Source organism: Spea bombifrons, chromosome 3, assembly GCF_027358695.1.
Source record: "Spea bombifrons isolate aSpeBom1 chromosome 3, aSpeBom1.2.pri, whole genome shotgun sequence".
Taxonomy (NCBI): Eukaryota; Metazoa; Chordata; class Amphibia; order Anura; family Pelobatidae; genus Spea; species Spea bombifrons.
In genome coordinates, this window is record NC_071089.1 from 52912431 (window position 1) to 52926524 (window position 14094).

At 38.4% G+C, this 14094-nt stretch overlaps 1 protein-coding gene across 1 annotated transcript; it reads right to left on the bottom strand.

Annotated features, from left to right (window-relative positions):
* On the bottom strand, positions 1-4648 carry ACTA1 (actin alpha 1, skeletal muscle). The gene is made up of 7 exons (XM_053458495.1): positions 4490-4648; positions 3018-3158; positions 2221-2545; positions 1762-1923; positions 887-1078; positions 614-795; positions 1-417 (listed from the first exon to the last, which is right to left on the bottom strand). The coding sequence occupies exons 2-7, from the start codon at positions 3144-3146 to the stop codon at positions 274-276; spliced, it is 1134 nt and encodes a 377-aa protein (XP_053314470.1). The 5' UTR covers positions 3147-3158; positions 4490-4648; the 3' UTR covers positions 1-273.
* Positions 4649-14094: the final 9446 nt, after the last annotated feature.

Here is a 14094-nt window from a genome sequence, read left to right on the forward strand (position 1 = left end):
TTAAGAGGGGCATGAAATGACTCATTTATTGTTTCTTGAAATTTCCATGTTGCTTCTGTTCAGTCAGTGCTTTAGAACTTAGAAAACATGTTACAATAAATTACACTTTATGTACATTTTATATAATCTCTGAGTCACATTCTTTATGAGGCTACAATAACAAACATTGTTATGTGTGGTGTTACATGGGTGTTGGGACATTCTGATCCACCCATGGCAAAGACCATCATCAACCTGAGAGTGGTTGCTAGTGTAGGGATCAAGTGAACATATTTAGAAGCATTTGCGGTGGACAATAGATGGACCAGCTTCATCGTATTCCTGTTTTGTGATCCACATCTGCTGGAAGGTGGAGAGGGAGGCCAAGATGGAACCACCGATCCAGACAGAGTACTTACGCTCAGGTGGAGCAATGATCTGGAAGAATACAGAGAAAAAAATATATAAATATCAACATCAATAGCATATTATTAGAATATTATTATCAATAACTGTAATCTGTATTGCTATATTAGCCATAAACCTTCAATACCCCTCCAAACTATGTTTTAATCCCAGTCATTATAATGTATTGCATTTATTTAAAGCCTAAAAAATAAAGTTGCTAACATACCTTGATTTTCATTGTGCTGGGAGCCAGAGCAGTGATTTCCTTCTGCATACGGTCAGCAATACCTGGGTACATGGTGGTACCGCCAGACATGACATTGTTGGCATACAGGTCCTTTCTGATGTCAATATCGCACTTCATGATACTGTTGTAGGTTGTCTCATGAATACCAGCAGACTCCATACCTGGTATAGTCACAAGATATAGTGTTAGTGTGGCCAGACAAGCGTGCAAAGCCCTACGAGAGAGTATTACTTTTAGACACAAATCATTTACCAATGAAAGATGGTTGGAAGAGAGTCTCTGGGCAACGGAAACGTTCATTGCCAATGGTGATAACCTGTCCATCAGGCAACTCATAGCTCTTTTCCAGGGAGGAGGAAGAAGCAGCAGTGGCCATTTCATTCTCAAAGTCCAGAGCTACATAGCACAACTTTTCCTTGATGTCACGGACAATTTCACGTTCAGCTGTAAGGAGCAGAATTTTTTTTTTAATGATACATGTGCATATGTTTATATTCACAGCGCCACACAATACACAATAAGAATGAAACTGGTAGGAAAAAAATGAATTACTATAAACTTGCTAAGTACACTGGCGGTCATTTGGGGATAGTCTGTTTAATGTCAAAACTGCGCTAAAGGCATTTCCAGAACGATTACCCTATTAATACGCTGGCCTAATTATATGGTGAACTGCATAATATCTCCAGACACTATGCTCGACCTGAAGGCAGTTTGAGTGTGATATCTTCTCTTGTAAGAGAACACGTTACAAGACATGCCAGAATGATAATGCTAAAATAGTACAGCGGGTGTTTTGCCAGCCATGACAACAAATAACACATAGTTCTGTAAGTGGGCCAATTGGGTTCTGTACCTCGGAGTAAATGCTGTGATTTGGGGAAAATTAGCTGAAAGGTTATGCTGATTTCATTGGACCACTTAGGCCATTAAAGTAGATAACATCTGATAAACCATAAACTATGGTATTTAACACTTCTATGTTAGAGACTGCAATAAGAAAGCAATGGATGGGAGAAAGTAACTGAATTTGAAAAGGTACCTTACATTAAATGGTAAGAAACTGGATAAAATAGCTTTGTAGTAGACTGCATTGTGATCATATTAGTGTACAAGCACCAGCTCACCTGTAGTGACAAAAGAGTAGCCACGCTCTGTCAGGATCTTCATCAGGTAGTCAGTCAGGTCACGACCGGCCAAGTCAAGACGCATGATGGCATGGGGCAAGGCATAACCTTCATAGATTGGTACATTGTGTGTTACACCATCACCAGAGTCCAGAACAATACCTGAGGAAGAGAATATATTATGAAATATATGGAACATACTATCCTTAAATTAAATCATACCTTCCTAAAGTGTGAACATGAAGGTTTTGAAATCACTATTCCATTGTACAGTTAAATGAGTCTAGAAGTTTGTGCCATGTAGGCTACTGAATTAATTGCTTGTTAATATAGCTAAAGTACTGGATTGATTGCTTGATATAGATGTCTATGTGTTAGGTTAAACATTGTAACTATTCTAGTTTGTTGATTTCATACTTCTCAGTTTAAAATATACAAACATATTAATATATCACTCACCAGTGGTACGACCAGAGGCGTACAGAGAGAGCACTGCCTGGATCGCCACATACATAGCTGGGACGTTGAAGGTCTCAAACATGATTTGGGTCATCTTTTCACGATTGGCTTTGGGGTTCAGTGGGGCCTCAGTAAGCAGGGTGGGGTGCTCCTCTGGGGCTACACGCAACTCATTGTAGAAGGTGTGATGCCAGATCTTCTCCATATCATCCCAGTTGGTGATAATACCATGTTCAATTGGGTACTTCAGAGTAAGGATACCTCTCTTGCTCTGGGCTTCATCACCTACGTAGGAATCTTTTTGACCCATACCAACCATGACACCCTAAAGTATAAAAAAAATGATAACTGTAGCAATGCCTTTACTCATACAGAATCTTGAATGCTTAAGTCAAAATCAAATAATATTAATATCTAGGAACAACTGAGTCGCAAGTTAATCAGAGACTCGTTGATTCTTATGCTTATGCTGGGCTACACTTAAATGTAGTATTTTGATGCAGTGCCATAAAAATGACCTGCTTTCTGAGATTAATAATTTATGAGCAAATATTACTAACCCACTGCAATGGCAGAAAGAATGATTACATCCTGTATATAACTAGAAAAATGTTCTGTATGGTGAAATATTAAGCCTTTCATAGTTTGTGATGTACACAAAGTTACAGAAAGGCTTGTCGTGTATATTCTATTTCTCATGCGGTTAAAAACATGAACTATTAATAAATGAATATCTTATTAACATTATTAATATATAATATGTGTATTTATGTTTTGTAATTTGTTTTCTTGCACACCTGGTGGCGGGGACGCCCAACAATGGATGGAAACACTGCTCTTGGGGCATCATCCCCAGCAAATCCAGCTTTCACAAGCCCGGAGCCGTTGTCGCACACAAGTGCGGTAGTCTCTTCATCGTCACACATGATGGTAGCTTTCTAAACGTTAACAAACAAATTGACAGAAGGAAAACATTTTAACATATGTATTACATTCTAAAATTAAAACATACTTGTCAAGTAGCTGAAGTGTACCGGCTGTGGCCGTTCAGCTGGTAAAGCTGCATTATGGTTATAAATATATTAAATTATATTAAATACCATGTATTCCACTTGTGGGCTGCTTCAGTAAGAGACTATGGGGTTTGGGAAGCTCTGCACCTCGACAATGAGGACATTAATCCACAGCAAATATCTCAGAAATCTAATATTTACATATTAGATATATATATATATATATATATATATATTTACATATTAAAAGATATTACTAAAGCGCAATCTGGGTGCTGAGAAATCACCGGTGCCATTCTAATGTTTTCTAGTGAGAGCTCCACATTTAGATCTTTTTAATGAATATAATCCATTTTATATTATTTCAGCCTTTATTTTGCCACCTATAAATCAATCATGCATCTAGTCTAACAGTTATCCTGCATGTCTTTAGCTGCACTCTCAGCTGGAAGGTAATTCCATGCACCCACTACCCTTTTTATATAGTATTGTTTATAAAAAGTTTCCCCTAATACCTCCCTGTCTCTACTGCTAATAATGTATGTTCCTGTCCACCCACATGTTCCAAAAGCCACTCTCACCCTCCCACTACAGTAGATATTACTGTGCTGGTGTCACTTCTATTAAATACAATTGATTTTATTTCTCTACATTAATTATTCAGGCAGACAAAAAAAATAACTATATTATACAAGCTTTGCATTTACCCAGAAAAAAAAGCTATTTTATGGGGTATAAAAAAAAAAATAAAACTTTTAAAGCAGAAACTACTATGAGTTCTAATCTTCAACCTTCTCTTCTTTAATCAAATATGTATTACTAATGTCCTATTTCTGGTGCGTATTGTACATGTTTATTCTGAATATGTTTTGTATTGTTTGCTTCTTATATTAAGTACAAATAATAATAATAATAATAATACAGATAATAATAAAAAATAATAATATAATAATAAAAATAATAATACAAAATAAAAATAATAATAATAATAATACAGATAATAATACAAAATAATAATAATAAAAATAATATTAATACAAAATTAAAATAATAATAATAATATTAAATCGTCTTAATGTTAGTTAGACACTGGGAACGCTGCCTAAGGTGCTCTGGGTTTGAATGAATTCCCCTTTATGATTACTTTTAATAAATGAATAAATGTAATAAAATCTTCTCTTCGGTTGTATTAAAAAGTCTCTTCCATTGATTCCTCCCTAGTAGCTGTCCCACTATGGCCCCAGTGCAGCTCTTACCTTGGGCTCCGGTCTGTCTCAGGCAGTGCAGGGGTTGCTAGCTCACCAGCTCGCTCAGGATGTAGCCCTGTCCAGGGGGTATTTATATATAATTGTGCCCCCTGACGTCCACCGGCTGATCTCTCCCCTTCTCTCGCCATATTAGGCCCTTGGGCACTGACCTTGCCCCCCTAGGGCTCTCTGACTGGCCGCGGAGTGCCCATAAATGGCCAGTCTGGCCGGGCACCAGGTAAAAAGAGGCCGGAACCGTAAAAGGAGTGACTTGGGATCCGTGCAGCGGCCGGCCGTCCCTCCCGCCAGCCCCACGGAGGGGAGAGAGCAGGGAAAGGGGCGGGAACGAGGCATGTTTAGCGTGTCCCGATAATCCCGCCACACACGAGGGGATCTGGGAGGAAGATTTAGGGGGAACAACTGGCTGCCGGTGCCGCCTGCTGACTCGGTGCCAGTCCACGAGTAACACTGTTACAATCACTATAGCAAGTGGCTATATGTTTCATTGTCCTGTTATTAAACCCTATGGTCTCTATGATTATCAGTAAGCATCGTTGTGAGAGCAGATGGAGACAGTGCCAGATTATCCTCTACTATTATAAATTTAATATACACTATATGTTGAATCATTAGGGACTCAGCGTGGGATCAAGGGACATTAACCCCATGTACATGGCATAATTCTTCTGGATCCATCCATGGTGGCTAGATGATACCATGTTATGCAAGGAGACCAGGAGATCACATCGCATGTACATGACTACCACAACAAATACATTAATAAAATATCCCTATTATGAGACCAAGCTCTCAGTACATAAAAAATGAAAACAATTAAAAGAAGCAATTGTTATTGTTAGTTCACAAATCCACAAGTGTTAATGGCAGCTCATGGTGGACATTTACTGGGGTCTGCGGTGGACAATTGGATGATGTTCTATGGACCTTCACATCCCTTGCCATGGACACTGATGTCCTTGTATGGACACTTTGCCTATGCCTGATTAATGGAATACATCATTTAGGGAAAGCCAATCCAGGAGACCAACAAAAGCTTGAGTGATTCCAAAAATGTGGCTTTTATTAGTTAATTTGTGGTTTCATGAAAGTAGTAAAATATACCATTTGAGCTTTAATTTCTGTAAGTATATAACTTTGGGCTTTAATTTCTATAAGTATATAACTTTGGGCTTTAATTTCTATTTCAGATCTCATTTTTACTTACAAGGAAATGTAAAGCTTGTGAACATCTAGTGATTGTGAAATTTGCTTTGAAACATTGAATGATTCAAGACTTAATGTCAACCACAGAACATCATTAGAATGTAATTTATCTAAAAATAGCTGTGGCTGGTAAAACTCCAGAGGAGTTCCCTTCCTGGTAATATCTCGTCCTGCTTCTAGTCATAGTCATTTTACATTTTTATTAGCACTGTACTAGACTTCGGTATCTGCCATTTCTCTCACATCCATTTTAGTCATCTAGAGCCTCAGTATTAAGGCAGCGGGTAGTGAACGGCTCCATTGTTGCACCAAAGGCACCTTAAACTACATCAACACATATATATAGAGAAAACAGTAATTGGCAAAATAAATGTGTGTGCCCAATTAGTGGATCCATTACAAATTTAGTTCATAAACCCGTAAATTAAGTTTACAATTGAAGGGTTAATATATATAATAAATAATATATATAATACTAGTTAGAAGAAGTTGAGCAGTTTGGTCTGGCATGCCAATAAAGTCAGATATGCTGGGTTCTTCCAAGCTGTTATAGCACATGAATTGCGTCATTTCTACAACCATTGTATACAATGACACAATCACAGTTTTTTTACATTATATTAGTCATGTATTCTGGCGTAGGCAATGTATATAGGTGTATTACCACTTTGTAAACTTTGTTAGGAACTTGTCCTGTCTAAGGTTAATATGAAGTGGTGGATAAGGTACAGTATGCTTTGGAAAGATTATATAACCCCAAAAGGGCGCTCGGATTGGGTAACAGGCAGCTGTAGCGACGGTACTTAAAGATCAGTGGGTATCCCTGTGGGGCCCAGCCGCCAAACAGTTCCAGGAAATCACAGCTAGGACCCAGTCAGACGAAAGAGCAGGAAGAACCGGAGATAATATCACGCTCCTATCTTGATAAATTTACATAAAAAACACTATACACGTTACATAAAAAAAACCACAACAGAATTGTCATTGCAACCCTATATCTGGGACAACTTGGATAGCCAATCACATCCACAGAGTTGTTGAAGAGACTTGGCTAAAGCCACCTTGCAAGTAATTGGCTAAAATCAACTCTTTCCCCGTGCGGTTCCTTAGTTACTAAATCAACCGATTATCACTAGACACACTCAGCCATGTTGAATCTAAACATGAATTAAATAGAACTCGTATTGCAAAGTGAAGTAGGCTAAAAGGTCTCATACAAGCAGCACATCATGCTGTGATCTAAAAAGAAATTCAAGAACAGATGAGAAACAAAGTAATCACAGCCATTTTTAAGGCTCTGGTATTCCAGTGAACCACAGAGAGAGCTATTATCTACAAATGGAGAAATCTTGTAACAGTGTTGAACCTTCCCAGGAGTGGCTGGAATACCGAAATCCTTCCAAGAGGATATGAAACAACCAAAATGACCTGAAACATTTCAATGTGACAAATAAGCAAATATGGAAGACATTGGGAAGGTGGCAAATACTTTTTCCTAGCACTGTAGTTATATTGTAAGGTTGGAAAATGACATAAATCCATTGGCATCCCTCAAACTGTGCTGATCGTGAGATATATTTCACATAGCTTTCATAGTGTGAAACAGGGAAGGCCTGGATTGCTTTTAAATATTTGACTTGGAGTTTCATATATGCATGGTTCAGAGAGAGGGTGTGTATGTACATGTATGGGTTTGTATGAGTACCTAGTCGCTGGATCGGCGTTGTGGCACACCACACTCCCTGCTCACACCCCAAAAATGGGGTGTATCCTGCAACACCGCAGCAACATCCACTAACAGAGTGGGACTGCCCACAGACATTGGCGGGGCCTCCTACCTTCATCTTACACGGGGGGTCTCCGGGAAACCAAGGAGTTCCCAGGTATGCTGATTACCACTTCAACTTGTAATAAAAGTCAAAACAGAAGCGCAAAATAACATTCAAGATAATAAATACATTATAAAATTCCATAAAAGATCAGTTGCTTGGCTCTCAAAACAAGGGTTGGTACACCTCATGTTTTTTCCACTACATATAATATGAAATTCAGGACAGCATGACTGAGCATGTTGTTATTACAGCACATTTGATTAATAAATTAAAGTACTATTATTATTATTATTATTATTATATAGCTTAATTTGAAGCACTGGTTAATATCCACTTTAAAATAAATATCCAGAAGAAAATACATACATTACAGTTATTTAGAGCAGACTGTGCAGTAAGCACGAGTGACTAGATGTTATGTTAAAAGGGGATGGTGCCGAATGCCAGTTTCGGTACACTTAATTGCCTTTACACAGGTTGTGCTATTGCAATGATGGAGCAAATTAGTTGTAGAACACAGATTAAAACTCTACACATCAGGCTCACCAGAAGTTTACAAGAACACTCAAGTCATATATTTACCATGACTGCTCATTTAATGCAAAATAATTTATGATTTTCCTTTTAACTGATACTATTATTTAATTACATTAGTGCTGCAGCCTCTTTATGTTTTGCCCTTTACATTTGCATTTTGTTTAGCAGGCTTGCGTGCGATTGTCCTGAACATATGTTGCAAGGGTTTGCTCCAGAATCCTGTTGCTCAGAGAGATATACTAAACAGGCCTTTCTCTCAGCACACATGCAGTAGACTCAGTGGTCATCAATATGGGAAAATGCTGTTTGGTGTTGCCTGCCCTTTTAAACATATCCGTCTCCCCCCCATCACCCCTTCAATTGGTTCCAAGTCGCCTGCCCTGAGAAGTTCAGAGGTATGGGGATATGGTAAAAATCTGTATGTATGCGTGAGAGGTTGTGCTAATGGACACATATTCATGTGTGTGTGAATTAACAAAGGAAATATTTAATACTTTGTGACCTGTATACCAGGGGAAATCTGACTTTTTCATACAGGGCCTGCCCAACCCACAAAATCTGGAATCATTCTGTCTTGCAGACATTTCTAAATTGACTGTAGTCACCTGTAAAATTGGGGAAAAAGTCCACCGCCCCGCCTTATTTACCACCAACATTTTCTGATTTAATAGTTTGTGTTGTCCATCAATAAGTTTTGCTCTGTAGTGTACATGTGCATCTTAAATGCAATTCAGGCACAATATTTCAATAACTGAAACACACTGTGTGCACTAAATATTGACACTTTTGTATGGCAGATGAGCCTCATTCTCAGCCTCAACTCTGTTACTGACTGTTTCACACTCCAACTCCCATCAGTCTGTGGCTGCTACTGACAAGTTAAAATAGTATTAGCACACATATATCAAATGCTTGTCTCATTCCCTCGTAAATGCTGATTGGTCAGAGTTAAAAAAGAAAAAGTAAGGAAAAAAACTCAGCAGGTTTTGGACCCATCAATCACAGCCATAACCATCAATGAGACCACCACCTTTTGGCTACTTCTACCTATCAGTCATTGATATGACACAGTCTACCTCTCGCTTTACCCCACGAAAGAGCGCCAAAACAAGGCAAAACGAATGAACAAATCCTAACAGAATTTCAGAGATTTTGCCATTTGTTGTTTGTTCTTCAGGACCCTCCGTTATCGGAGATTTGTATAAACACACAACAATGGCAAATTTGGTTAAAAAGAAAGTTTGTACGAATCCGAATACACTGGTCTACTTGGCAACATCACTATAGATTTTTTGCACAAGATATGAGAACAACACCTACTGAGCTTAGCATTTTTTGGGGGGAGACCCCCACAATGCAACACCCTCAACACTAAGATAGGTAAAAAATTACTAAATAGATACTATTTTATTTAATCGAACTATCAAATTATTCCGGAAGCTGGAATCCTTCTGCAGCCATGTATAGTGATGTCTAGTAAATGTGAGCTCAAGCCTCCAACTAGGCCTCTAAAATATTGATACCCGCCTATTGTCCATTTTTGAGAATCCAATCCTGCTTCAGTTATTAATGCCCAAATTGCACTAATACCTAAATATTTTGAATGCTGGAGGCCTGTTGATCTTAGCAATGAATAGTTTCTGCCAAATAGTCTATACAGCTTAAGTGATACAAAGTAAGCTTAATACAGGTGTTTTACTCTGAAATAAAACCACTCACTTGAAAAAAAAAAATCAGAGTATGTATGTTTTTTTGGAAGAAAAAAAAGGATTTGTGTAACAGAAGCAGAACATGTCACTTTTATAACACAAACTTGCTATGCAAAAACAGTGTTAAATATAGAGTATGATAAATTTGCAAAGTGAGGCCTGCTGCCAGGTCAAATTGGACTGGACCCATGAGCTGGCCAGGGTTTAATCTATTTATACATAGATATACCAAGAAAGGTTTTTTTTTCTCTCGCATTTCTAAAATGGCTTGACACTACTTATGGTGAGGTAGAACTTTATTGGTTTTTGGGATGGTCGGGATGGAAGTGGGTGGAAGTACAGTTGGCACAGTGCCAAATTCTACTGAAGATGCAGTGCGGCAGCTGCTCCAATGTGCTTCGGAGATGAAAACTACTAGTGGCCTCTGAACAAACTGAACGGCAAATGCCACTCTCTGGCAAGCCCAGTTATAAAATACATACCAACAAATGCAATTAGTAAAGTCTTTATAAAGTCATCTGGCTCAATCCAAAATTAGTACATTTGAACTATTTCAGGATGCGATTTAAAGGGAACTCCCATCAAATATATTGTAAGTTGTTTAGGCAGGGCCCTCCTCACCTGTTGTTTCTGTATACCATCTTATTATGTTATCTCCTAATCGTTCTGTCGCGTCTACCCTTTGTACAGCTCTCCGGAATCTGATATATCTAAAACAATAATAATAATTAAAATAAAAAAAACGAATTGAGCTTATTTCTTTTTTTAAGAAAAAAACAGTTTTAGCATAATACGTTTTAGAAAGGTTTATTTAAGGAATGAGTTTGTGTTCTAGCTAAGTGGCATCGGCAGGGGAGGCCAGAGGGGGCCATGGCCCCCCTACATCATGCTGTGCCCCCCCATTGAAACGCCATACTTTTTTTTTTTTTTTGCAGCCGCGAGTAAGCACCGATTCTCATGGAGGAGAGGGGCGCCAAGCGGTCTCCCTTGAATATCTTTTCAGCAACCGCACGGCGCCCCTCACTGTCCTCTGTGAGGCCTCGGCATTTCATGCTGAGCGCCGGAATACGACATCATATACCCGCACTCAGCAGTGAAGAAGCACGCACCGCAGCAGATCCAATTTTTTCAATATACAGTATCTCACAAAAGTGAGTACACCCCTCACATTTTTGTAAATATTTCATTATATAGAAATGACACTCTGCTACAATGTAAAGTAGTGAGTCTACAGCCTGTATAACAGTGTACATTTGCTGTCCCCTCAAAATAACTCAACACACAGTCATTAATGTCTAAACCTTGGCAACAAAAGTGAGTACACCCATAAGTGGAAATGTCCAAATTGGGCCCAATTAGCCATTTCCTCTCCTCGGTGTCATGTGACTCGTTAGTGTTACAAGGTCTTAGGTGTGAATGGGGAGCAGGTGTGTTAAAATTGGTGTTATCGCTTTCACTCTCTCTCATACTGGTCACTGGAAGTTCAACGTGGCACCTCATGGCAAAGAACTCACTGAGGATCTGAAAAAAAGAATTGTTGCTCTACATAAAGATGGCTTAGGCTATAAGAAGATTGCCAAGATCCTGAAACTGAGTTGCAGCACGGTGGGCAAGACCATACAGCGGTTTCACAGGACAGGTTTCACTCAGAACAGGCCTCGCCCTGGTGGACCAAAGAAGTCGAGTGCACGTGCTCAGCATCATATCCAGAGGTTGTCTTTGGGAAATAGACGTATGTGTGCTGCCAGCATTGCTGCAGAGGTTGAAGGGGCATCTAATGGCATCCTCAAACGAAGGTGGGGGAGCTCTGTGGTGTCGTCATGGAGGAGTGGCCAATGGTGGCCACACAAAATATTGGCACTCACTACTTTACATTGTAGCAGAGTGTCATTTCTTCAGTGTTGTCACATGAAAAGATAATATAATAAAATATTTACAAAAATGTGAGGGGTGTACACACTTTTGTGAGATACTGTAAAATACATTGGCAGCAGGGTCTAATATTAATATATATTGAGAGCAGGGGCTAATATTAATAAATATCGGCAGCAGGGTCTAATGTTAAAGAATGAAAACTGCCAGTTCAGCTATTTTTAAATCATATTTTAATCACGGTCTTTACTTCAAAGAGATAAGTACATATTATTTAGTTAAAAATCCATGTCTAATGCATATATATATATATATATATATATATATATATATATATATATCTGTAGCATATTTACTTTGGTCCCTGTCCCCCCATGTGCCCCCCCCTTAATACAAATGAACCGAACCTACTAGAGGAGGCTGACTCCTTGTCATACTGCCTTAGGTTAACAGCCGAATGGCTCAGTTTCACAGATCCAGCCACACACTGACTAATAGCATTGCCATAAAGAATCAACTCAGAGTGGTGTTTGAGGACATCTTTCACAACACAGTTTGCACACTCAAATCCCATAACAACCAAAGTTTGCTTCATACATTGTGTTGCAATGTAACATCATGAATGCCTAAAACTATAATGTATTGAATATACATGGTTTAAAAGGGACACTGCAGCTATCATAGGCACTTTAACACATTTAAAAGCTGTGCCCCTTTTAAATGAACAGTCTCTTTTCCACTGCAAATACAGGGATTTCAATAGAATCCCTCGACACGTTTGCACTGTTGGCCTGCAGGAGATGTGTTTATGAGATATACTCACTCCCAGCTCAATGCATCTGATGAGATCCCATCACGCATACACCCAGCAAGTGCTCCTGTTGAGCGTCTACCAGCAATTGGCTGCTTTACACAAAAATCAGCATTGGCAGTACGTTAAAACTCTGGAGCTGCCTCGTTTTGAAATAGTATTACATTTTTTATTTTGTTATATTCTTTATTTGGTAAAGAATCTATATGTTATCTAGATAAGTGCAAAGAAGACAAAAAAAAGCTTTGATTGCATATGTATTTAATAAACTCTAAATAAACTCTGGTGTCACCGATTGCATTCAGAAGTCACATAATTAGTTGAACGGAGTCCACGTGTGTGCAGTAAAAGTGTCACATGAATTCATCGTTTACTGGCAGGTCTCAGAGTTTGTTAGAAAGCATAAGCAAACAGCATTACTTTGGGGTCAATTTACTAGAGAGTGAGTTTGTAGAAGAGTTGCCCATTTCATATCTCCCTTGATAAACTCCATGATATCACAATGCATTAACTACTGCAAACTCGTGTTGTATTGAGTAGACTTCACCAAGGAGAGAGAGAAAAAATATCAAAACAATTATTAACCAAAATAAGGAAAATCAGGAGTGGATTACTTAAAAAATAAAACTTATTTTCTAATTTGGCCAAGGCACACCAGGAGCACAACAAACATGTATGAGAGAACCAATGTTACCCACCAACCTGAGAACACCATGCAGACGATAAAGAATAATGTTGCGTGCTTTTTACCAACACGGACTGTTAAACTGGTCAGGACTGAAGGCTGAATTAAACAACTATTGAGTGTAATTTTGCAGTAGGAGAATCTAATCCCTAAAATATATATATTGTATCACGGCTCTTCATGTTATATATACCACCCCCCAATCCTTGGCCAGTATATTAAAATGCTAACACTAATTATATATATATATATATATATATATATATATACACACACATACAGATGTATTAGGTAGAAGAGAGCTTTTCTTAGAGGATATGCTTCTTTTAACAGATACCGTATGGCGTTTTTATTTCTTCCTCTTTAAGAGTTTGTCCTGGTTATAAATCCTCCATCCCATTAAGTTGGAAAATCTAACAGTTACATTTCACGAGTGTTTTCCAGATTTCACAGCAGATGGGCACTATTTGTTGCGCATTAAAATGGTTATCATACATTTTCATTAAACAGCATGAGAAGCTCACAGAAGACTTCAAGATGAAGTGTGCAAACGCTTAAGAATGTAAATGGAAATCTAATATTTCATATAATGCCAGCCTGAAATCTATTCCTCCTGCATAGTGTCAGCTTAGCATGATCTTAGGACTGTTAATGGTATCTGTCCAAATCCGCCTGTTCATATGATTAGCTTAGTTTATGAAATTATTAAATCTTGGTTATCAAATTAGGAAATGTACAAATCTTAAATAATGTAAAACTTGCTGGTCGCTCCAGATTGGAAACTGGTATTCACAGCTTACCGGGTAAGCACTAGAGAGGCGCGTTTCTAAGGTTTAGACGTGGGGCCAATCTGTGAAATCAAGAAACCCGATTGTAGACCAAACATGAATTGCATTTTGGGTACTAAAATTCACATCCCACAGCAACTCCTGTATTTAAATGGT